At 35.2% G+C, this 23740-nt stretch overlaps 1 protein-coding gene across 24 annotated transcripts in view; it reads left to right on the top strand.

The window, feature by feature from the left end:
* The window catches only part of LOC150100409 (coiled-coil domain-containing protein AGAP005037-like), a 1356304-nt gene that overhangs the window by 787774 nt on the left and 544790 nt on the right, over positions 1-23740 (top strand). Inside the window, exon 1 of one of the 24 annotated variants that reach the window (XM_090403268.1) lies at positions 11450-11770. The exons of the other annotated variants lie outside the window; for them this stretch is intronic. Coding sequence (XP_090259394.1) covers positions 11522-11770 — 249 coding nt within the window. The 5' untranslated portion in view covers positions 11450-11521. Of the gene's footprint in view, positions 1-11449; positions 11771-23740 lie in introns of those variants that run through there. 24 annotated transcript variants of the gene reach the window in all.

The following is a 23740-nucleotide window of genomic DNA, read 5'->3' on the forward strand; positions in this document are numbered from 1 at the left end:
TTTTGACCTTGGTTGTGTGTGAGAGTAGGTTTGCCCTCTGGTGGCATTCTTAAGAAGTATTTCCTGTATCTTGTTTTTAATTATGGAATATTTTTTTTTTTGTGGGTTTCTGCCAAACCCACAAAACTGTTAACATCGAAATTTTGGGGATTCGGAAGTACTTGCGTATTTATTATTATTATTCACTAAATATTTCTATTCAAATCTGTAAATGCTAGTGAGCTAAAACCATTTTGATAACAATCATTCATAAGATGAATGAACGCTAGCTATGAATAAGCTAAATTAAATAAAAAAAAATATATATATATATATTGTGAACTTCATCCATGTACTTCTGCACCCTCAGAAGTACATTTTTCTGTATGTTTGAGGATGCAGTAAAAAAAAAAAATAAATAAATCATGTGAAAGGTGGGACTATATTCGGTACATAACATTGGAGAGCCAATTTGCATCTTTGTCCCATATTTTACTATTCGTTTGCTAAAATATTCACGTCCATTTTGAAAGATAGCGATCCAATAAAACTACAACCTAATCTGTTTTTCTCGCAGTTCTGTTTTCCAAGTTGGTTTACAATAAAAAACGTCCGCGATGCATTCCCTACAATTCGGATTACGTGTGCAAATTCAAGCAGCTCCGTTGGGATCAAATTCTACTTGCGTTTCTGCTAGAACTTGTATCATCAGATTAGGTACCTATTCACAAGTCTACAACACCACCTCTATGACAAAGAAGTAGAAAGTGTCGAGGTAGTCAAAAATGTCTTATCCCGAAATTTTAGTTGATAAAGTCGAAGCGATTTTAGAAACGAATAAGTTCGAATGTAGGAACACGCTTGTGGGAGAGAAAGATGGTCGCAGAAAGCGAAGGAAAATATAGATTGAAAAGAAAATGAAAGAAATGTGTGAAGTCATATGATCTTTATTTTATTTATTTTTTCATCGAGATTTATTTTCAGGAACAGCTGGCTGTCTTAATCTCACACACACACACACCATCATCACTTTATTCAAGATGAATAGGGAATATATACAGAGATATGCATATATCAACAACTGATGAAGATAGTTTATTCAATCAAAATGCTCATTTGCAGTACGTGAAACATTTTCTTTGTGATTCCTGAAACATCTGATCTTATTTGTGCATTACAAGTCCCTGCCTATGATGCGAAGATAATATGTAGGAAAGGTGCGGAGGTAGTTTGAGAGCTGCATCTAGGAATTTTCGTCTGAAGTTTTGCTTAGGTATAAATTATAGTTGCTTTTGAGTTTAAAGTTATGGACATTATTTGATCGGAGACAGATGAGATGTAACTCTGACATTCTATTGTTGAATAGCACTCCAATTCCACGGTACCAAATTTGTCTGCTGATATCTATATGAAAATTGATTTTTCGCAGTTTGCATAGGTTTCATTCCTTCTACTTCAGTAGAAAGTTCATGGAACGAAACTATAGTCCTTATAAGGACTGGCTTAAAAGGGCGAAGCAAGAATGCTTTTCATATTCCCCGTTGTCTGTAGAGGACAGTGTAGGGAGAAGGTGTTATTGAGCTATTAAAGCTCTGATCATGGCAGGAGGGTAACAGCAATAGCCGAGCCTCAGAACTTCATTGCCTACAGCATTGCCATCCATTACCATCCCAGAGTAATATTGAATGAAATTATTTGAACTTAATTGGTTGATGGACTGAGTCCTTAACTCTTTATCCCTTCATCTGGATTTTAGATTGTGGGTGATGAGATTATTGTGGGTAATTTACCCGCTCATTGTGAGCATTGAGGCTGTATCAGCTTTCTCTTGCGATGGAGGATTTCGGTGTTTTATGTTTGAAACGATCTGAGCGCTTGTAGTCCGCTGCCTGTCGAACTAGCTGATTTGGGTGATTATCCGTGATTGTGAAGAATTTCTCCGCAATGCCTGTCATGTAGGTCTTAATATCTGGAAGATTGGCTTCTTGATGTAACTGGATGTTTCTGATGAACCATGGGACATTAAATGACATTAAGCATTTATTCTGTATTATCTGAAGTCTGTTGATGTTGCTTTTAGTCGTGTGACCCCAGGTTGGAGAGGCGTAAGTTAGTTGCGGTCTGATTACCCATTTGAAATGGAGGATTTTGTTGCTTATGCTTAGGAAACTGTTCCTATTCAAAAGTGGATATAACTGTGCTATGGTCTGACTTGCCTTAGTGGCGACACTATCCATATATGACTTGAAGTTTACACGTCTATCAAGATGAATTCCCAGATATTTGGTAGAATTGCGCCAAGGGATGATTTTACCAAACATTTGTATGCTTGTATTCGGTTCTGCTTTATGTCTGGTGAAAAGTACTGCAGAGCTTTTGTTTGGATTAATTGCGATACGCCACTTGGTGTACCAATCCTCCAATTCATTGACTGCTCTCTGCAGCTTGGTTGTGGCCAGGTGTGGACAAAGGGATCTGGCTATGATAATTGTGTCGTCGGCATAAAGAGCGGTGATGGATGGGGACAACTTGAGGAGATCCGCCATATATATGGAGAAGAGTAGGGGAGATAGCAGAGAGCCTTGTGGGACTCCGGCCGTGATTCTCCTCTCTGTGGATCTGATACCGTTGAGTTTTATTTTAAATTTTCTATTATTTAGATATGATTTGATAAGTGGAACTAGTGGTAATGGAATACCAACTTCGTGTAGATTAAAAATTAGTCCGTGATGCCACACTCTACAATGCCTGAGTGATGTCCAAGAAAACTGCGCCAGTGTTAGTGCCATTCATACCCTTGGGTTATATGTTCGATAACTCTGTAAATTTGTAGCGTTGTGGAGTGATATTTCATAAAGCCGAATTGTTCATCTTGAATTATATGGTTGATATCTGTTGCCTCTTGAACCCGTGTGAGAATAGCACGTTCGGCTATCTTACCTATGCATGAAAGAAGGCTGATTGGTCTGTAATTTTCAGGAAACTGTGTATTTTTTCCAGGTTTGGGAATTAGGAAAACATCGGCAAACATCGCTCTGGGAAATAATTTAGCCGAAGGATGGCATTAATGATGGCTACCAGATGCATAACCCCTTTGCGGGGAAGTAACTTGAGCACCTTGTTTGTTATTCCATCTGGACCCGGAGCCTTTTTGTTATTTAGTTTTCTTAAAATCTCATATATTTCTGTTGGTGACACAGATTTGTTATTGGATTGGAGTGAGGCATTTTGAGTTATTTTCCGCACTTGGGTGTGAATTTTACTTATGAAATTTATATGTATTGATATAATTGGGACTGCATATTGTTTTTCTAAACTGTCAGCAAATGCTTCAGTTTTTTCCTCGTCGTTGTAGACAACATTAGATTCACCTTGGATTGGAGGAAATGTAAAACGCTTTGAACGGAGTGATTTCATCATGTTCCATATTGATTGATCCTCTGTGTTTAGTTGGTGAATTTTGTTATTCCAGAGTTGGTTACGGTGGTCCTTTAGGGCATATCGAACCTGGTTTGTTGCTCTATTGACTGCTTGTTTATCCGCTGGGTCCATTGTTCTCTGATATTCTATTCTTAATCTGTTTTTTCTCTTGGGAGAAAAAACAGATTAAGAAGTTTTATATCCTCTGTGAGTTTATTTGATGGTGCACATTTGGTTATATTTGTTACCTGTCAGTAGTTGTTTTTCAAGAGTTTTCACTGCTTTTTCTACATCCTCGGCAGATGTTACATACGTTATTAGACCAAGGTTTTCCTGGAAGGCTGAGGAAAGTTGTTTCCAATTTATAAATGTGGTGGTGTTTTCCGTTAAATCTAGTATGGTGCCTAGTTGTAATATGATGGGTTATGATCAGAACTTAAGTCGTTGATTGCTTGTATCTGATAGCTGTGCGCTATGTTTTTATTCCGTCCGGTTACTCCGTAATGTGTTGGTTCAGTGGGTCCTATTACTGTTATATTTCTTTAAGTGGTGTAAGAGTTGAGTATTCTTTCGTTAATATTTGAGTTTTTGCTTTTCCAGACTGAACGTTTGGCATTAAAATCTCCGGCTATAATCATTGCTCTGCCTGTATTTAGTATCACATCTAAGTCAGATTCAAGGAGTTTTTTTATTTGGGGGGGGGGGGTTGTAGGCTGCATATATCGTAATGCTGCTTATGTTTTCCATATGTATTTCTATTCCTGTAGTTTCCATGTGTTCTGTTTGGGGTTCTGCTATTGAATTATGTTTTATGTTTCTTTTCACAAAGATCGCAGTGCCTCCACCTCTAGCAAAGCATCTGTCTGTACGGTAAGTGCTATAACCGTTGATTCTGATTTTGTCACTTGGAAAAAGATGTGATTCATTTATGAGGGTGATGTCTGGTTGGGTTTCTGCTGCAGCTCCTGTAATTTGATAGATAAACCGTTTGCGTTCCACGAAACAATTTGTAACGATTTCGGTTTTTTTTTTAGAGTTATCCATTAAGAATTTCCATAAGGAGTGATTGTGTGTGCCTTAAGATGATATCCTTGGCTTCTTGAGTTGGGTTGGTTTGTCGGAGTTCAGCAAGCATTTCACCTAAGTGGGTTGTTATGTTCAGTAGGATAGGTTTGTTGTGACTGATTTGGATCTTTTTGAAAGGTTGATCTTGTAACTTCAGCATACGATCTTCCATTCGTTGTGGAGACTATGGTTCGATGGGAGGACTTGCGTTCTTGAAGAGGTTTATTGGTTTTGAGTTTTATCTTTTGGTTTGGGGGAAATGCTATACAGCTCCTATAGTTTGCAGGGTGTGGTCCGCTGCAGTTTGCACACTTTGCAAAGTGTGCGTGGTTTATGGCATTCATTTGATGCATGTTTGCCACCAGATTTCACGCAACGAAATTCAGCCTTGTAGCATCGTTGTGCGTGCCCAATCTTCTGGCATCTATGACACTGGGTTGTAGTTGATTTATGTTTCGATGACTCAACTTTTATGACTAGATCACAGATGGTTTGGATATTGTATATATGTTTTTGGTCTTTACTTATTTCCACCAGAATTAGAGGATAGGGTGTTTTATCAGCTCTCCGCATTCGACTGACTTTAATTGGGCTAAATCCTTTAAATTGGAGGTCTGCAGTGAGGTCTTCTATTTGTAATGTTTCAGTTACTCCCCTTAACACTACTTTTAAATTTTTCTCACCGTTGAGTGCAAAAGTGTGGTATGTCAGGTTGTTGTTGTCTAGAAGTTTGGTTATTTTTCTGTAGTCTGATGACGTTTTAGGTTGTATGCGTATCCCTTCTATGTTTGTGGCTTTCATGAAGGTGATACTGAAGATTTCAGTGCGGATACAATGGACGTCCAGTGCTCCTTGGCCCTTAGGACGACTGAGGATACCCTTTCTTTAAGTTCATTATCTGGTTCTATCTCCGCTGTTTTAGGTGTATCTGCAGTAGAGGAGATTTTCCTTTTCTTTTTGACCGTTTGGAATTATGTGTCGGTTTCCCAAAACTGCGGAGTATTATCTAGGGATGCAGCATCCTCTATATTTGGAGTGTCTTAATTCTGGTTCAGTCAACATACTTCCATCATTTAAATCATCCATCCTATCATCTGTGACTGCTGTAAGGGGGATTGTATCTAACAGCTTTATTTTCCCTGGCCAGTTGTCGCTCAATAGTTTTCCTAATCTTAGAAATTCTCTGCATACTTCTTCGAATATGCTTTCATTGAGAGGTTTTGACATGCCTGATAGGAGGTAATAACTCTGTTAGAATAAAGTTTGAGAAATGGGTCCTAGAGCCCAATATAAATATCCCGTCGATCAAATTGATCTACCAGCATAGGTAGCAAAATTTTGCACTTAAAAGTTTTCTGAACAAAATTACTTACCGAATCTAAACCAAAACTCAAAAGACGTTATTCGTCAAACTAAACGATATTACATTCACTAGGCTTTATACGACTCAGCTAATCCTAATCTTAACTCTTAATCCGCGACAGCTACCTGGAATCAAAGCTGAAATCGTATTATCGTAATCACAACACTAACAAGCCACTCGAATGAAATTATGTACGTATATCATTCAGATATAAATAACTTGTATATTGTTGTAACAGGTGTGGGAACAATTATCATTAAAAATTACAAAATTATAAGATATAAACAGCTAAAATAAGTTATTTATAATTAAATATTTAAAATTATTATTAAATTGAAATTCAGGAGTTAAATAGATCAACAACTTTTTATTGTTTGTACGCCACTTATAAACGAACTACAAATACTGTATATGCTAATTAAATTATCAGACTATTTTTTTAGATTTCTTGTAATTAAATCTAAAAATTTGTAACGATTTTTTTTTTTACTTAAACGAAGCTTTCTGTTGAGAAAGACGTTAAATATATAAAATTAAACATTTTCTTATTAAATTGAAATTTATTAGTTAAATAAATGAGCTTTCATTGATTGTACACCAGTTATAAACCAAGTACTACAAGTATATGCTTTTTTTGTTGCTAGATGGGTGAAGCAAGAATGCTTTTCATATTCCCCGTTATCTGTAAAGAAAATGGGCAGGGTAATATAAAGCTATAAGCTTTGATCATGGCAGGAGGGTAACAGCAGTAGCCGAGCTTCAGTTAAAACTTCATTGGCTACAGGATTGCCATCCATTACCCTCCTTGGGTATATCCATTTTAGTCACCTCGTACGACATGCATGGGCTACGGTGGATCTGTTTTTATCTCGGCCACCACACGGGGAATATTTATATTATCAGACTATTTATCTCTTTTAAAATCATTTATATATTGTTAAAATAGGTGTTGCAGTATTTATTATTGTAATAATAAAAATTATGAAATTTTGATTTTTAAAAATTTTTTAATATGTAATTAAATAATGTATAATTACATTAATTGTAATATTTTTTTTACTTTTTAGCTAATGTTTTTTAACTTTCTGCTTGGCATTTCACGTTAAAAAAAAAAAAAAAAAAAAAAAAACTAGATAGTTACACGATCTTCGGATGTCAAAAGGAACATTTTATATATTTAGAAAGGGAAAATCCGATAGCAGTAACCAAACAAAATATTATTTCCTTGTTCTCTCGCCTGATTTCATTCTGATAATTTGAAGATCATTCACGCTTCCTGCTCTTCAATCATCCACCTGTATTTTAATTCGAAAAGTTATCCACCGAGACTCCGATTAAAGGCCGAGTTATTTATTCGAAATTCAACTTCAAGGAAATCTAGTTAGAAAGTACTCAATCGTGTTATTTCACTGACATTTCCGAATTCTTTTTTTTCCTGAAGTAAAAACGAAAAATGTTTCCTCCAATTAACTGCACCGATGAATAGAAAATTCTATCTAATTAACAACAAATTAATTACCGTTAGAACATATTCGTATCAAGAATTTTTATTATTGAAAGGGAAATTTTCGAACATTATTTGGGTTGAAGAATTCACAGAAGTTCTTGAATTCAAAAAATTAAATTTAAGTGATTATATTTAGTCAGTTGAAGAAGCAACGTAATAATTCTCTTGTCAATAATTATCGATTGTTGATTTGCACCGACTGTAAATTCAAGGAACTGCAGTTTTGTGCAAAATGACACTGATGTACGTCTACAGTCATGACGTCACAAAGCTATTGTCATATGTTTAAACTGCCATTAGTTTACGTATTAGGTGACGTTCAGTGACGTCATTTTGACGCATCGGTATCTCCATTGGGTATTTAAGTTGAGGAAATTGAATATATATATTAAAGAAATGAGAAAAAATATGGTGTATAATTGCACTTATCGTAACTATATAGCTTTAATGCTTTTTTGAGATATTAAAATTTATATAGCAGTAACTTTTTAAGCCAACCAAGTGAGTTTTAAGAAATATGAGGGTTTAAGACTGATTTGAACATTGTTAACCTACCACACAATATAAGACACAATCTGACAAATTTGAAGTGTTAAATCTAATTAATGAAACCACATTTTATAAGTTTATCACCCCCCCCTCCAAGTGTAATTTTTTTTATTCGATTACGTAAACGAATCATTAGACCGATTTCAATGATTTAATAGGAGCCTCCATAAGTTAGTATTGACGAAGCCCTTTAGTAGGAAAGACCTGGGTTCGATTCCTGTCCATAAAGTGAGCAACTGGTCTGGTCTCTTTCGACTAAAGGTGAGTTAGCCGGTCTCATACGGAAGTAGAGGGGTTTTTCGTCCCTCAGAACAGGCAAACCGGCCCGTGAACACACACGGATCTACAGTCATAAAATACTTAATCCCTCAACTCCAACAATCGATTTAAAGCTTTGTTTCTATACCACACTATTGATTACACAATATGAGTCGCAGTGTCCTAGAGAGACTGCGTCCATTCCATCACATCAGTTTAGGCTATAAATTCTGCATTATTGAAATCATCATTCAGTAGCTGAATAAATTCATTGTTTTATTATTATTTTTTTACATAAACTAAATTCCGATCTGAATGCTTTTTTTTTATATCATAAAGGAGAAAATAATAATCTCATATTATTTCAACTTATTTTCGGAATAAAACTAAATAATATTCTCGTCCTGTTTAGTTTCTTCGCAAAGATAACAATGCTTCAGGACTCGGATCGCAGGTTCTCGTGCAAATTGAATATTGTATGAGATATTGTTGTCTTTACAGTTGCATAGAATGCCTAATCGTTGCTTTCCATGATCATAATACTCGTCATCTGATGAAATTATATTAAAATCATATCCTTTTACGTAATAAAACAGTTTGGTTTATAAAAAGATGTAATGCTACCGTAAGCTACATTGTCAAGAACGAAATAGGCGAGTCGTGGGTAGCTTACAGATAAGGTGATTTACACCATTTCAGATGTTTTGCTTTTCAAGTCCTAATTACTCTAATAAACATGCAGGTCCGTTTTAACGTGTTAATGAGAGCGACTGGACGTGACAAAAATTGGACGCCTATAGAGTGCCCGCCGAAACTCTAGTCCATACGCAATATTGTATATGTTTTTCGTGAGAACTATGCCAATGGAAGATGGAACAATGGAAGATTGAGAACTTATAGTACATAAATGTAGTGAGTAATCGAGAAAACAGGAATCCTGCTCTGGAGAACCAGCATCCAATAAGGCAAGGTCACACCGAAGGGTAAAAATCATTTACCTCATAAATATTTAATTTATGCTTCTGCCGTTATAAATGCGTAGTGTTTTATTATTTGCAAAGATCGCTCGTAATTTTTCATAATAATGATGATACATAAGATCTCTTTTTACCGCATTTTTTCGGCATATGTTATCATACTGAGCTTAACAAACCATTTTCCTGAGCAATGTTTGAAAATTGATTCCAAATTTAAACCTTTTTCCCGAAAGTATATTTCATTCCAATATCAGCATTTAATTCGCAATGTCGGATGGTACCATAATGGCATTCGCTGTAAAGAAATGCTGACCTAATGGGTAATGTCAAATTGTATTACATCTCGCTGCTCAGCAGTTCGTGCTAAATTGGGATAAAATAGTTCCTTCACATCATTGTTCGTTCAAGTGTCTTTTTCGTTCGAAAATGCAGTGTGATCTGCCCAGCGGCATCTCTATTGTTTTTCTCCTAAAATAGGATTATTCAATAAAGGGTTATTGTCTATGTTAAATAAAGGAATATACAAATTGTTGTTTTGAAGAACCTATGCGGAAATAACGCCAATAATATATTGATGGTAGCTTCAACGTAACGGAAATAAAAGACATTCTTAAATAAAAAAAATCGTGATAATATAATTTAGTTGAATATATTTTATTTAATTTCTTAAAATTTTTAAAAAAACTTAAGATTTTTGTAGATATTTAAAGACACCAATAGGAAGATTTGTATTCTTAATATAAAATCCTATGAAACGATTTTAGGAAAGCTACCCAGCAGGTTATGGGTATCTGTGAATGTTTTCAGAGTATTGGAATTTGGCCTGTTTATTGGAGGCGTTAAATAGCTTGAAAATGTTCAACATTTGGTTTCGAAAAGAGAATTATTTATCCATTTTACATTTCATTAAAGCTGAAAAGTATACCGGATGTATATCTCTTACCTGGATTGCTTAAAATCCACATACGTTTACTTGAAATGATAGATGTTATTGCTGATCAGGGAAATAAAGCTGTACAATACAATAGAATTCTCTTGATAAATCGAGCAATATAATCAGCTTAATGTTAAAGGATTACTATGAGAGTATCTTGAAACACCTGGGTTCAAATCCCAATTAAGATGGTTCTTCCATTGGAAGATGTGGAGATGACGTTTATTTATTATGATTACTTTATAGCAGAAAAACAGATGTAATACACATGACTTAATTACCTTAACTGCTTTAGGTCTACGATGCACAAATAAGGTAATATACATCTAGTAATATGTATTCTTAAAAGGGTTATAAAAATATCGTTTATATATTAAATTTGGTTTTGTATAGGACATTTCGTATTTGGTAATGTGGTTTATACAATCGAATGACGTATTAGTTTAAAAGTAACCATCATGCACTAATCTTTTGATCGGCATTCAGTATTTTATATTTCGTTTCACAAATTCATTAATAACCTTGAATGTAGTAAGGACAAATATATTTAGACTAATACGGTTTTCAGCAAATTCGCTGAATAAAGGAGGATTACAAAGCGCTCTTTATCAGCCCCAAAAGGAAGATATGATGAAGCTTCGCTATGTACCTTTATTACACAGTTGCATCTCTCTCTCTCTCTCTCTCTCTCCACATGCTTACAAACATTGACAGCCGAAGAGCTCTCGTCGTTGCCATGACAACAGCTACCGGTCCTGCTCAGATAGATTCTCGGCTGCACCACTAGACTCACCTCGACAACGTTACCCCGTCACTGGTTGCCACCGCTGCACAGTGAGGCTATAGCTGGACGGAAATGTCGTCCACCCGTGCCCGCTCAGAAGAATAGCATGTAGAGGCTTTATCAGGGCGAAGATTACTTGTCGAAGTTTATCCCATCCAAAAGCATGAATGTGGCCATCTATCAATCACCATTTCTGGTCTTGCAGGTGTTTCTGTTCGCTTAAAACATCACGCTTGTAGCCTGGTTGGCAGGAAGGCAGACATAACGGGGAAGTTGTGGATGTTGATAAGCCTTTATCGGTATGTCAGTGCTCCGATTAAGATGAGGTATAGTCTGTGGTGTTTTATAAACCTTGATTTCGTGTGGTTCCTTGTTGGTAATTAATTCTTGGTTTTGATCCCCGTGTGGATACATGAGTGGGGGAAATGGCGATCGACGGTCCAGCCGAAACAACATTAGCTCAATCTCACTTATTTCCTAAATAGCTTGCAGATTTCGGCGAATGGTTTTCTGGTGGTGCTTTATTGTTAAGGGATTACCATGGCCAATGTATCCAACACCTCTGCGTCAACCCACGTCTTGATGGAAGATATAAAAACTCCCAGAGCGCTCGGTGTCGTGTGAGACGCATAGAAAGTAATTAAGACTAAATCACACCCCGACTTTCACTCTTTCTCAAACGGCCATGTTTCAAGCCATTGTTCACTTTCGTGATCAGCGACCTCCCCCTGTGCCGCCTAAACCGAAAAATCCGCGATCATCTTCTGCCGCCAGTACTAGCTCTTCGTCGTCGTCCACCGAATCAACCACGCCAGCGCGTCGAGCAAGGAGAAGGCGTTCGCTTCTTTACCAAGTTCTGATGTCGCCGCTCCGTAAGAAATCGGCGAATCCACCGTCCTCATCACCTCCACTTCCTCCAGCCAGGGGGAACCCGGTGAGTCCGATAGAAGAAATTTTTTATTAGGAAAAAAAAAAGTCGATTTCAATGTAATATTCGTTAAAATGAAAATATTTCAATTACGAATTTAGAAATATTTACATATTACTGATTTTTTTTTTTTCACTTTTCTATGATTTTTGCCATGCATAGAATACATCGGTGCTCATTGGTTTGTGCTTTGATAAATTACTATAACATTTTCCGATAATTTATATTTTAATATCATTCAGTTCATTTGCGAGTTGAAACTGAAAAAGATAAGTCTATTTCCTCGGAAACATTAAATGTGAAAAAAAATTGGAGTACCCGGAAGTAAACATCCTAATCCAACAATCATTTTTTATTTAATATTTAAATACAGCTGTCTGTTTTATTAAACAACCAAACAAAACATAATAACATGTTTTATCCAGGCAGTATGAATCAATAGGTCATTCTATTGCATGCCCTTTTCATTGCATATCTGAATCAACCACCGAATCTCAAGTAAATATTTCCTAGTGATGTAATACGCACCTTCATCATTTAACTACTGCTGTTGTAAGCGGAATGTTATTTAAGTGATATAATTTCTTCACGGTATTTAGTTAAAGATTTCGCTTAGGTCTGTTCTGTTGCAATGCGAAAGATGTCATTACTAATTTTGCGTCTGTATGTGGGAAGGTGCATAGAAAAATGATGGAATTTTCAGTTCAAATAATAGTTGAAACGCGTTTTAGTAAACCAAAAATCGATTACAGTAAATTGAATTCAATAGGATGGTTCTGTTTCATCCATTTTTGAAAATTAACGAAATTTTTAAAAAAATTGTTTCCTAGAATCGAAAAAGCTTCATTTTGGCATAATTAAACAGTAAAATGGAAAATATTATGGATTTTCATATTATATATATAATAAAAATTTCGAACGTTATGAGAGAGCTTATTAAAATGTAACCAACCGCGTTGTCATAGTTTACCGATGGTTATATTCTCATAACTTTCGAAATTTTTAATTTTTTTATATAAAATATGGATGGATCCATAATATTTTACTGTTTAATTATGCCAAAAAATGAACCTTTCGGTTCTACAAAACATTTTATAGAGAAAACATTATTCCATTGGCAAACTATGTCAACTCCAATGTCGAATGTTATATTCTCATAAACGCTCATAAATGTCGAACCTGTAAGTTTCTTTGTATATTTTCTATAAAATATGGATGGACCTATAATATCCTTCATTATATTATCTTAGTTTGCTTTTATAGTTAAATATATTTTTAACAAGAATTGCAAGACCTTTTACACAAGTTTATTTAACTAGTCTTTAGACTAAATCAGTTATACTTAAATTTACTACGTCATAGAATATCAAGTTTTGGTGTCCCTTTTGGGATTTCACGCCTCAATTTGGTACAAATAAATGACTCCTAGTCGTCCGATAAACAAGATGCATATTTTAAAATGTTTTTTCCTTTACCACTTTAGGTTTACTACCATAAGAACAGTCAATTTTAAACTTGCTTGGTTCTCGGCTTGCACAAGAGTGAGAAATATAAACACTATTTTACTCTTCAAGTGTCTAACGTACATTTTTGCTCCGTAAGGTCCCTCAGGAAACATTTTCTTGTAATGTATATATTGCAGCTAAAACTCTTACAGTTCCTATCGGAAGAACGACTCCTTTGGGGATAACCAAAATATGGAAGTAAGGAGATCAATAACATCCGTGGTCGTTAGATGCGGTTTTTATTTATCGTAACGTATTAAAACATTACCGAACGCATCCACAAGCCCAGATTTATGCCTTGAACAATTTTGTTAATCGTGTGGCCTTTGGTGGTTCAACGGTGGTAGGGAAAACAAACTAGGTTATCTTTAGGTTGGTCCTTTAGACATTGTTGAATATTTTAGTACACTAAAAGATGTCGTGCGTGGGATAATGGATGACGGGTGTATACTTTCTTTTAGGATTGAGATCGATAGGCACTTGGAAAAAGAAAGGATCCATTGAACGGTTCATGTTACACAAGAGGAAATGGAGAGACAGAGAGTTTAAGTTGAGCATCTTTTTGGACGCATTTCTTTCTTTAGATATATTGCACGACTGTTAAAAACGTAAATCCACAAAAACTTGTATTTGCTTTTCTTCTTTAGTCCCTCTCAGATGAGAGTGACGGTGCTTTCCCCAACATAAAAAAAAAAAAAAAAATACGATTATGTCGAATCAAATAGAGGCTTTCTATATAAATAAATTCAATGACTGATAGTGCTCTGTTTCGATGCATTTCATTCAATCTGTTTTGAAGGAATAAAAATTATAGTTTTGTCAGTGAAACTAAAACGCCTACTCCTGAGATCGCCCAACTCAGCCTTTTTGATGCTATTTGAATCTTGTCACCTCATGCACTTACTGCATTACAAAGACAGGAAATATATCTATATCAGTGTCCGCTTTATTGATAGAGAAGTTGGGATCTTTAGATTAATAAATAATACTGACTTCGTATAGATATGTTTCGTAATATGGGTCACCTAACGTAAGATACGATGATCCAGCTAGATCAAGCACAACTCGTGTCCAACTAATCCTTAGGGAATCTCCAACAACTGCTATGACTTATGCATGAATTTGCTGCAAGCGGTCATTGGCCCTCAGTCTTCCAGCGGTTGTCAGCATCTTAACATCTGTCATTCATATGGAAAGGGCACGCGGTACAGAATCATATCGTAGGTTGGTTCTACATCTAAAAACTTTCGATGCAATCGAAAACTGGTTCTGTTCTGAGTACGTTCTTCATACGCTTTCTATAAAAATAGATTTGTCTGGCACTTTTGAAGTTCCTCGTGCGTTTTATTTTGATCTTCGAAAGAATTTTAGATTATATCGGTGTGCAATTTGCATGTAAACTTTTTTTTTTTATTATTCATAGGAATTGTTTCATTCTAGATTACTCATAAAGAAGATCCAGAAATGTATACAGAGAAGAGACATTCTTCCACTAAATTTGCACAAAGTGCAAGAAGAGACATCGCTCCTTATCGAGTTCATTTCGATTTTTTTTTCCCCAGCAATCTATTTCCCCGCTTCACCTATCTTTTTGTTTCTTCATCCCATTCTTTGATTCCATGAAGCGCAGGGAATTCAAATGACTGGCCTTCCTGCTATATATTTAGCTCCTGGAAAAGGAAGACTGATGTGAAAATGGACTTTTTCCCGTCTCCTTCAAGTGACTCTATTTAAATGATCTGTCAAAGCCACACAAGTTGTTACTGGAACTTTTTCTTTTTACAACTCTTTTACAAGATGTATGTCTTTGGCTCACAACTGCGACCAACTAGACTAGACAGGTGGAAATGGAGGAGAGACTGAAGATGGAACGTTTTTTTTTTTTTTCTTTCAACCTTTTGGGAAATAAGGTAAAAGGATCATAATAGAGTATTCCCCACCCTCACACAATGAACGTACTGATTGTGGGATTGAGTTATGGCAGACCTTAAAAAAAAAAAGGGATTAAACCATTACAAATTAATTGTATTAATCCGAATTAAACGGATTTGTCTTAATGTGATCTTGTGAGGAATGCCGGAATATGAAGGATTTTTTTTAATCTTAGTTTGAAGTGCAATTCGTATTACTTTACAAACATCCTAACCATTTATTTTTACGTTGACAGGTTGTTCCTTACCCATAATGCATTGCTTTTATAGTAGTTCGATGTCCTGATACAATGGACTGTTTTAGATATTGTTTAATCGTATGTTTTTCGTTCGATAAATGTAAAGTACTTTTGTGGTTACTCATTACCATGGCAACGCTTTTTTTTTATATAGTTGATGTTTTATCTCCGAGTTTTCATAGATTACTTCCAGCTATGATTAATAATGACTGAATACAATTATTGCGCCATCATTTTAAGCCACATATCTCTGCAGTTTTTCTTTTTTGTTTGTTTTTTTCTTTTAATATTCTTAATGATACTTGCTTCTCATGTCCGGAATCATCACTGCTGTCATGGAGGTTTCATAAATGTTCGTTGGTTGTAATTAACAATGACTCAAAGTCTTTCATAAGGATTATTGACAATGTTTTTTTATTTTTTTTTCCCTTCAAGAGATTTTTAAGTCCAAAGTTAAAGAGAAAAAAGCAATTACTTCAGGTGGCCAAGATACCGTATTACATTATCTTATGGTCGGAGTAATAAATAGGAACGAAAAGACTTCAATGAAAAAGAAAGGGGAAAAAAATAGCATTCGCTCAGAATTTAGAAAATTTGTTTCTCGGTGTTACAGTCACGTGTTTACTTGTTTTAAATGTTAATGATTTTTTTTTTTCGAGTTTGCAGTCTCTCTCTGAAAGGATTAAGTTTTTTTTTTTAAGACAGTTAGGAAGTGAAGAAGAGAAAGACTTGATTTGTTGTATATAAGGCAAAACTTGCCATGTCACATTCAAACATTACTCTGCTACATGAAACAAATCTTTTTTTGCAAAGCAAGTCACATTTGGATAGAATGGAAATCAATTCATTTGCGGAGAATGACCGAGTAATTCTAATTCGATAGTGCAGGATGAACAAATGCAAAGAGTAAAACTGAACCGTTAAATAAATGTAAAAGATTAAATGCGTCGAGTAAAATTAAAACTATAGGGAAACGGCCTTCATATAAAAAAAATAAAATTCCTGTTCGATTTGTTTATTGTTGTGGTGAAGTAAAAGCGAATCTTTTTAAAACAAGTTGCTATAGCTACCTTTCTATTCATTTATTACTAATCCTTCAATTCGTGTGCTATTGTGCAATAATTACCGCGTGCACAAACATTAGGTAGATGGTGTTAGTTTCCTTTCATGATTACGCAAGTTCGTTCTACCTTTTGTAATCCTCCAATTCAACTATCTTCAAATATTTTATCAAAGCAGCTCAACAGCAGAATTCGATGGATAAGTAGGAATTAAATAGTCTTATCTCTTTCGTCTAATTGTTTTCAGGTACTTAAGCTCGCGTTTGTTTAAAAGAATAATAAAAAAAAAAAAACATCTTTCATTACTTAATGAGTATGAGCTACTGTGAAGGATTCAGAAAATAAAGAATAAAATGCATCTCGCATAACTCAGTTAAACCTGTCACGTGCACCTGTTCTTTCATTGTTGACTTTTCAGTGACAAAACTAAGAATTGTGTCGATTTAACATTATCTGTTTAGCTGGCTGTGTAATTCTTTTTCTAACAATGAAGTGAAGTGTCATATTCCTGTGACGTATGTGGCTCCCATTCAAACTGATTTTTTTAAAAATAATTTTTATAGATTTTTTTTCTTTTTTTTCGGGCTATGAAATCGAATTCATACAGTTTATATACTTGGTAATTCGCAAAAATATATCATTGAAGTATTAAACTTATATTACTGCAATAAAATATCTTTAGCTTCAGTGGAGTGTATTTACATTATTTAGGAAGAAATTAAAATATATAACTTGACTATTAAACACTACAAAATAGCACTAATGGTTGAAAAGTAATGGTATTTATAGGAAATTAATTTTGGAGTAAATTCCATAGTATCAACAGCTGAAATTGCAATTTGGTTTTATGCAGTTCAGTACTTTATTTTGGGCGAATTTTAAGACCGATGCTTAAAATTTATGCAAGATAGACTTTTTAAAGAGGCAGCAGAAGTGTCTGGAAATTATCGTAATTTAAGCAAGATTGATTGCTCGTGCATCTGAGTGTTTCATTTACTAAGTATTTATGAAGAACTAAAATAAATAAAATGACGGCAATTGTAGATTCGATTCTTCATTTCATTGAACATGCCTGCACGTGCAACGAAAAAGGCCATTTTAGTGGGTTTCACTTCATTTTTCGTCTTATTATTGCACATGCGCAATCCAAATATACTGGAATGAAGCGAAGATGATATTAAAAATTATTTTAACTACGGCATACTTTATTTATTTACGTTGCTATTTGATTTAATCATATAACAAAAGCGTACAACAGATATTTTAGTTGTCACTCACTGTTAACTGTCTCTCGTTGCATTCGCCATACCGTCTCTAAGCAAAGGCCAAGAGACGTTTATCACAATCATTGTAGCACAACCAGAACATTGTACCGCCATGCATTTTACAAAAATCAGCCATGTCAGCGAAAAGACTTATCGCGTTTTACGCATTACGATCACCACGTTGTATTATCGCGAGAACACACGAGAGCAAAACTGCAGAACTATTTTTAGTTCTTTCCACCAAACTATATGTAACATGGTACATGGGAATGTGCCATTAATAGTTAATAATTGATTTGATATGAGTCATATTAAATTATTTATTAACAACTTGACTGTATTTTATTTATTTATCTAAAATTCTTAAAAAAAACTTGAATGTTTTTGAACTTATTTTAAAATTTAGAACTTTATAAATAAACCTTTTTAAAAGAATAATAAATTTTATATGTAGTTTCACTGTAATGATAATTATGTAATGTAGAATGAATCAATCGACCGTCAGATGCGGTGACTGATTCATTCAATCCAATACCCTTGGAGGGTAATGGATGGCAATGCTGTAGCCAGTGAAGCTCTAACTGAGGCTCGGCTATTGCTGTTACCCTCCTGCCATGATCAGAGCTTTAATTGCTCAATAACACCTTATCCCTACACTGTCCTCTACAGATAACGGGGAAGATGAAAAGCATTATTGCTTCGCCCCTTTAAGCCAGTCCTTATAAGGAAAGGAATTATGTAATGTAATGATGGCTATTATCACCTCTAAGTGTGCACATATAGTATAGCGCAGACAACTGAAGTTATTACAATGGCGCAGCAGTGACAGGATAAAATCCACAGTAATTAAAATATTGACATATAGTGGATTGGAACAGTTTTGTAAAATAAGAATAGGCAAATAAATAGTGTATATATACAGTGTAAGACATTTTTTTTAAGTACCATGAATGGAAACAGCGGTAACTCGGAAGCCAGTAGTACTAACAAGATGGGGGATGTTGAAATTTTTAGAACTGTAAATCCTCACCTCATAATCTCTCAATTCTCTGGAGAAGATCACGATGATGTGTTGTCTTTCTTCAAGTCTGTAGAAGAGCTAAGGAAACTGGTCGGACTTTCAGCTTCTAATAATACTTAGGAATAGAGTGATTGGAAGGGCCAAGAATTTTTTGTATTCCTCTCCCATCTTAAGAGACACTTTGGAATACAATAAATTCAAGGATACCCTAATATCTAAGTTTTCCAAAGTTAAAAGCGTGGGTCTGAAGCTGTGGAGGCTGCAAAAATGTAAACAAGGGAAAAATGAATCCATAAATGATTATTACAATAGACTGCTCACTTTAGCAAATAGCTTGAGCGTGTCTAGTGAGGAAAAGAGTCACTTTGATTGGGCTGTCTTCGACCAATTCAGGTTAGGAGTGAGGAAAGAATTGCGTATAAAAGGAAGATAAATAATTTAGAAAACTGCTATCAGGCCATAAAAGAAAAAAGGCTAGGCGATCTTCATCCCGAATCCAGTGCCAGCCAGATACACAACATTACTGAAGTGTCAGATCAAAAGAAAGAGGTTAAAAAAGAGAAAAATCCAGGCAATCCTAAAAAAAAAAAAAAAGTAAAGACCAACAGAAGGGAAGAAAAGAGAAAAATAAGGCCACAGAAATAAATAACATAGACCACAACAGATTGAGTGTTACAGTCTATTATATGGAGGAAGTACGCAATTTAATTAGACAAGAGGTTGAACGGCTACAACAGCCCATTATGGACCATCTTGAAGCTGTACTGAAGCAACTATACCCTCGATCAGAGAGGACAAATGGAATAAAAGACAGGAGGGAACCTCCTGTCTTTTATTCCATTTAGATAAAATAGGATTGAGTTGCAATAAGATTGGGCACTTAGCTCGCAACTGCTTTAAAAATAAAAGACCCTCCAACAGAAATGAGATATGAGTCAAATTTTGGACACCTTCATCATAATTATGCAAACAAACCATGGAGAGGAGAGAACAGGAATCGAGAACACCCATGGAAGTCTAAAATGATCATAGAGGGGAAGGTACAAGGATCGTATTGTGACATATTAGTAGATACTGGTTCCCACGTCTCTATCATAACTGAAGATTTTTTTCAGGGAATAAAATCCAAGATATGGAGAGGCATTACTAAGCTAAAAAGACCAATCGGATTATCGGGCCATGCTCTCTTTTTAATTCTCTCGTTGTCAGGGCGGTGACATTCACTATCATTTTTTTCTAATGTATTCACTTCTATCACATTCCTTATATTTTTATTTGTGGCCTCTAAAATTTCCGTCTCATTTGCCACCACCCTTTTTACTTGTTCAATATAGTTATATTGAACAAGTATATAAGGAATGCGTGTTTTATGTAACCAAGAATGTTAGGGTAAAAATATACTTGCCAGAATTTAATTTGTGTGTTTGGCAAGAGTATAATCTGTGCTCGTGTGCGATAATCTGTGCTATAATCTGTGCTCTTGTGCGAGGTGTCCTGGGAAGGACACCTCGCACAAGAGCACAGATTATCCTAGGAACTAACTTTCTAGAGAAACAGGTTCTCATGCGACTTCTCTAGAAATTAAATATTCCTAATGGATAATAAACGGTCTAGAAAAAGGAACCGTAAATTTAGAAATAGAGTCGTGAAATGAGAAAGCAGAATAAAAGAAAATACGGGCCGACTGAAAGAGGTAATGAAATGTCTCGAAATAATCATACCGATCCTTCAATAGCTTCAACATCCGAAAGTAACAGTCAATATAAGACTTACCTCATCTCAAGTGTAAAATTAGTTAATGATCAGAGCGTAAAGAAAAAGGAATTAAGGTAGGGTAATCAAAAGGTAGGAGAAGTAAACATTATAGAGAGAAGTAGTAATAAAATTCACTGCCCAGACAAAAGATTTAGTGAGAATAACACAAGGCGCGACTGCTCGTGTGTAGTTAGAAAAGGGGGAGAAAAGGAAAATAGAAATTTTGATCAGGGAAATTTCTTTGCCTGATCCCCCAATTATTAGGGGTATTGAACAAGTAAAAAGGGGGTAGACCTTTCACATCTCGAGTGAAAGTCGACCTTTCACATCTCGATGGCAGCAAATGAGACGGAAGTTTTAGAGGCCACAAATAAAAATATAAAGAATGTGATAGAAGTGAATACATTAGAAAAAAATGATAGCGAACGTCACCGCCCTGACAACGGGAGAATTAAAAAGAGAGCAGGGTATCTTAAAGAGGTAAATTGCCCGAGGGATAGTGAAGATCACGAATCACAGCATCAGTCGCATCCAACAGAGCCCACAGGTCAGGCTGATGGCGTTCCCTGTTCAAAGTTAGATGACAAACCTGAGTATAGTCCAACCCAGAGAATATATGACACAGAAACACAGTATTTAAAATTTTTTATCCATTTTCATGGCTTAAAAATTTTTCATGAAGGGGTTGTAAAAACTCGATGTAACTTAAAAACATCAAAACGCTTTACATCGATTTTTTACATAGGTCAAGTCCCATGAGAACTGTAAATAACCTTGTTTGTTTCTATGTATATTTTGCAAAATATTAATGTAGTTAACCCTGTGGGAAGTGAATGTATTTATTTACTGTTTTAACGTCAAAAACAAAAGTTTTAACGTCAAAAACAAAAGTTTTAACGTCAAAACGTAATGCTTTTCCAGGGGAACTTTGTATATAGTTATGTGTAAGAGCACAGGAAAAGTTGTTTACTAGTTTTGTATATAAGAGTTGCTTACTTCGCTAACATCTTTAAAGATAGTATCTAAGAGTGCGGCTAGGTTTAGAGAAGTTTCCGCAGTCCGAAAGGAGAAGCAAAGTATCAAAGTGGCCCGCTAGTTTTATAGACAAGTTTCTGCGCCCAGCAAAATACGATCAAAGATTGCATGGAGGAGAACAAAGAGCGGGTTAAAGTAAAAAGAAGATGAAAGAGTCTTGCCGAATTCTTCGGGGGTTTACTACCCTTAATGTAAGGTCGCGAGATCGTAAAATAAAAGGAGACTGAGCGGAGCATAAGAGGCTTCCCGGTTCCAGTCGCCGCCAGAGAGAGGGCTTCCAGATGCCAGAGAGAGGGATCCCGGTTCAGAGTTGGCAGCAAGATCAGTTTCTTGGAGGTGGCAGTTCGAGCTATTAGAGACGGCAATCGTCCAGGCATTTTTGGCAATCCAAAGCAGAGGAGAAAGGGCGATGTAAATTAACCAAGGCAGCTTCGCTCGGGAGTTTTTCTTTACGCTGTGGGAGAACAACCTTTTGCCGGAGCTGAATGAGTACCGCAGTCCACAGCTCGCTATTTTCCCGTGAGAAATTACTGAAGCCAGATATTCCTGGGGAAGCTCAAGATCTGAGATGAAAGAATTGTCTTACAGCAGTGTTTGTTTCTCAAACTTCAGATATTCACATACCCCTTCTTAAATTTTCATTATTACCAAGCACCCCTAATTAATTAAAAAATAAATTCTTTAATTAATCAAAAATTAATGAAAATTAATAAATTATTCAAACATTAATTAATTAAAATTAATAAATTAATTTAAAATGTTAATTAAAATTAAATGTCTATTTTATTTGAATTTATATGTTCAAGTAAACAAAAAATATGATTTATTTTTAAATTTTGGTTCTCTAGTGATGTCAGACGACACACTTATCAATTTCATTTGATCCAGATGCAAAATCAACGTTTTCTTGTTGCTTACAGTTACTTGTATTTGCTATATTGCTCTCTTTTGGGGGTTTTATAAATCCAATCTTTAACCAATGATCCATACATAAGAATTTGAAAGCTAAAAAAAATACTGTATTTACTCGAATATAATTCTAACTTTTTTCCCAAAATTAAAGCTAAAAAATCGTGTTGCGAGATACGTGCAGGAATTTTCAGAAAAAAACTGAAAATGGTGCGACTTACCAAGAAGCTCCTACTCGCCATCACTACTTTTGGCATCGAGAACAGTTTCTTTGTGTGCATCGTCAAAGTCATCTACCCAGATAGCTTCATCTTCTTTCCCATTATTTCAAGCAAAAATTACCAGTAATTTACAAGACTTGAGATACGTAGAGCAGCGAAGAACTGCATATGATTGGTGCGGTATTAGCAAAAGATCGCGCGAACCAAAAACAAATTAACATTTCAACATTTGAAATGCTAATTCCCTTCAACCGAATTCCATAATATCTGAAACACATTCACTATATATTTCTTAGTTTTAACACGTTAACGACGGGGGGTGGGGGGATGTCAAGCAAAACCATGCAACATATGGTTTTGCTTGGTCTATACAGCAGTTTCTGTTGGAGAGGGGATGTGATTCATTAGTTAGTGCCGTTTTATCCCAGTTGTCTCTAATTGCACTGTTTGTTGAAAAATATAATGACTCCTTTAATTATGCATAGTCGAAAATTGCCACGTACATCCTAACGGCCTTTCGCGTATCCCCCGGGGGTACGCGTACCACACTTTGAGAAACACTGCCTTAGAGCTTTTTGTGCAAGACTTTTGACTGAATGTGCGATACAGAGCCTTTGTAAATTCCATACTTTTGTACAATTCCTCTTATAGTGTGTTATAGAAAGACTTTTAAGAATTTGGTTAATAGCAGTAAGAAGTGTCATTAAGAAATTCGATTGGCATATTGGAAGTTGATATAAAAATTGTAAAGATAACTTAACAGAGAGTTAGCTAACCTCTTTGCAATTAGAAGTTTAATTTGTAAGTGGAGAGTAAATAAGACTGTGAGTTAAAGAAGTTAATTAGTTAAAGTAAAAATGTTCTAATTTATGCTAAAGATTTTATAAATGGATAGAGAAAGCAATCTCCCTATTGTTTAATCCATGTATAATTTGTAAATAAATGTGTTTTAATTATTTGTTAAAAGTGTGCTGCCTGATCTTTTATTTTACAACTGCGCTGCTCTTAAATAAATCAGACTTGTGAGCGGGAAA

Source organism: Typopeltis vanoorti, chromosome 13 (genome assembly GCF_054136105.1).
Source record: "Typopeltis vanoorti isolate ZY-2024b chromosome 13, IOZ_Tvanoo_1.0, whole genome shotgun sequence".
In the NCBI taxonomy this organism is placed as follows: Eukaryota; Metazoa; Arthropoda; class Arachnida; order Uropygi; family Thelyphonidae; genus Typopeltis; species Typopeltis vanoorti.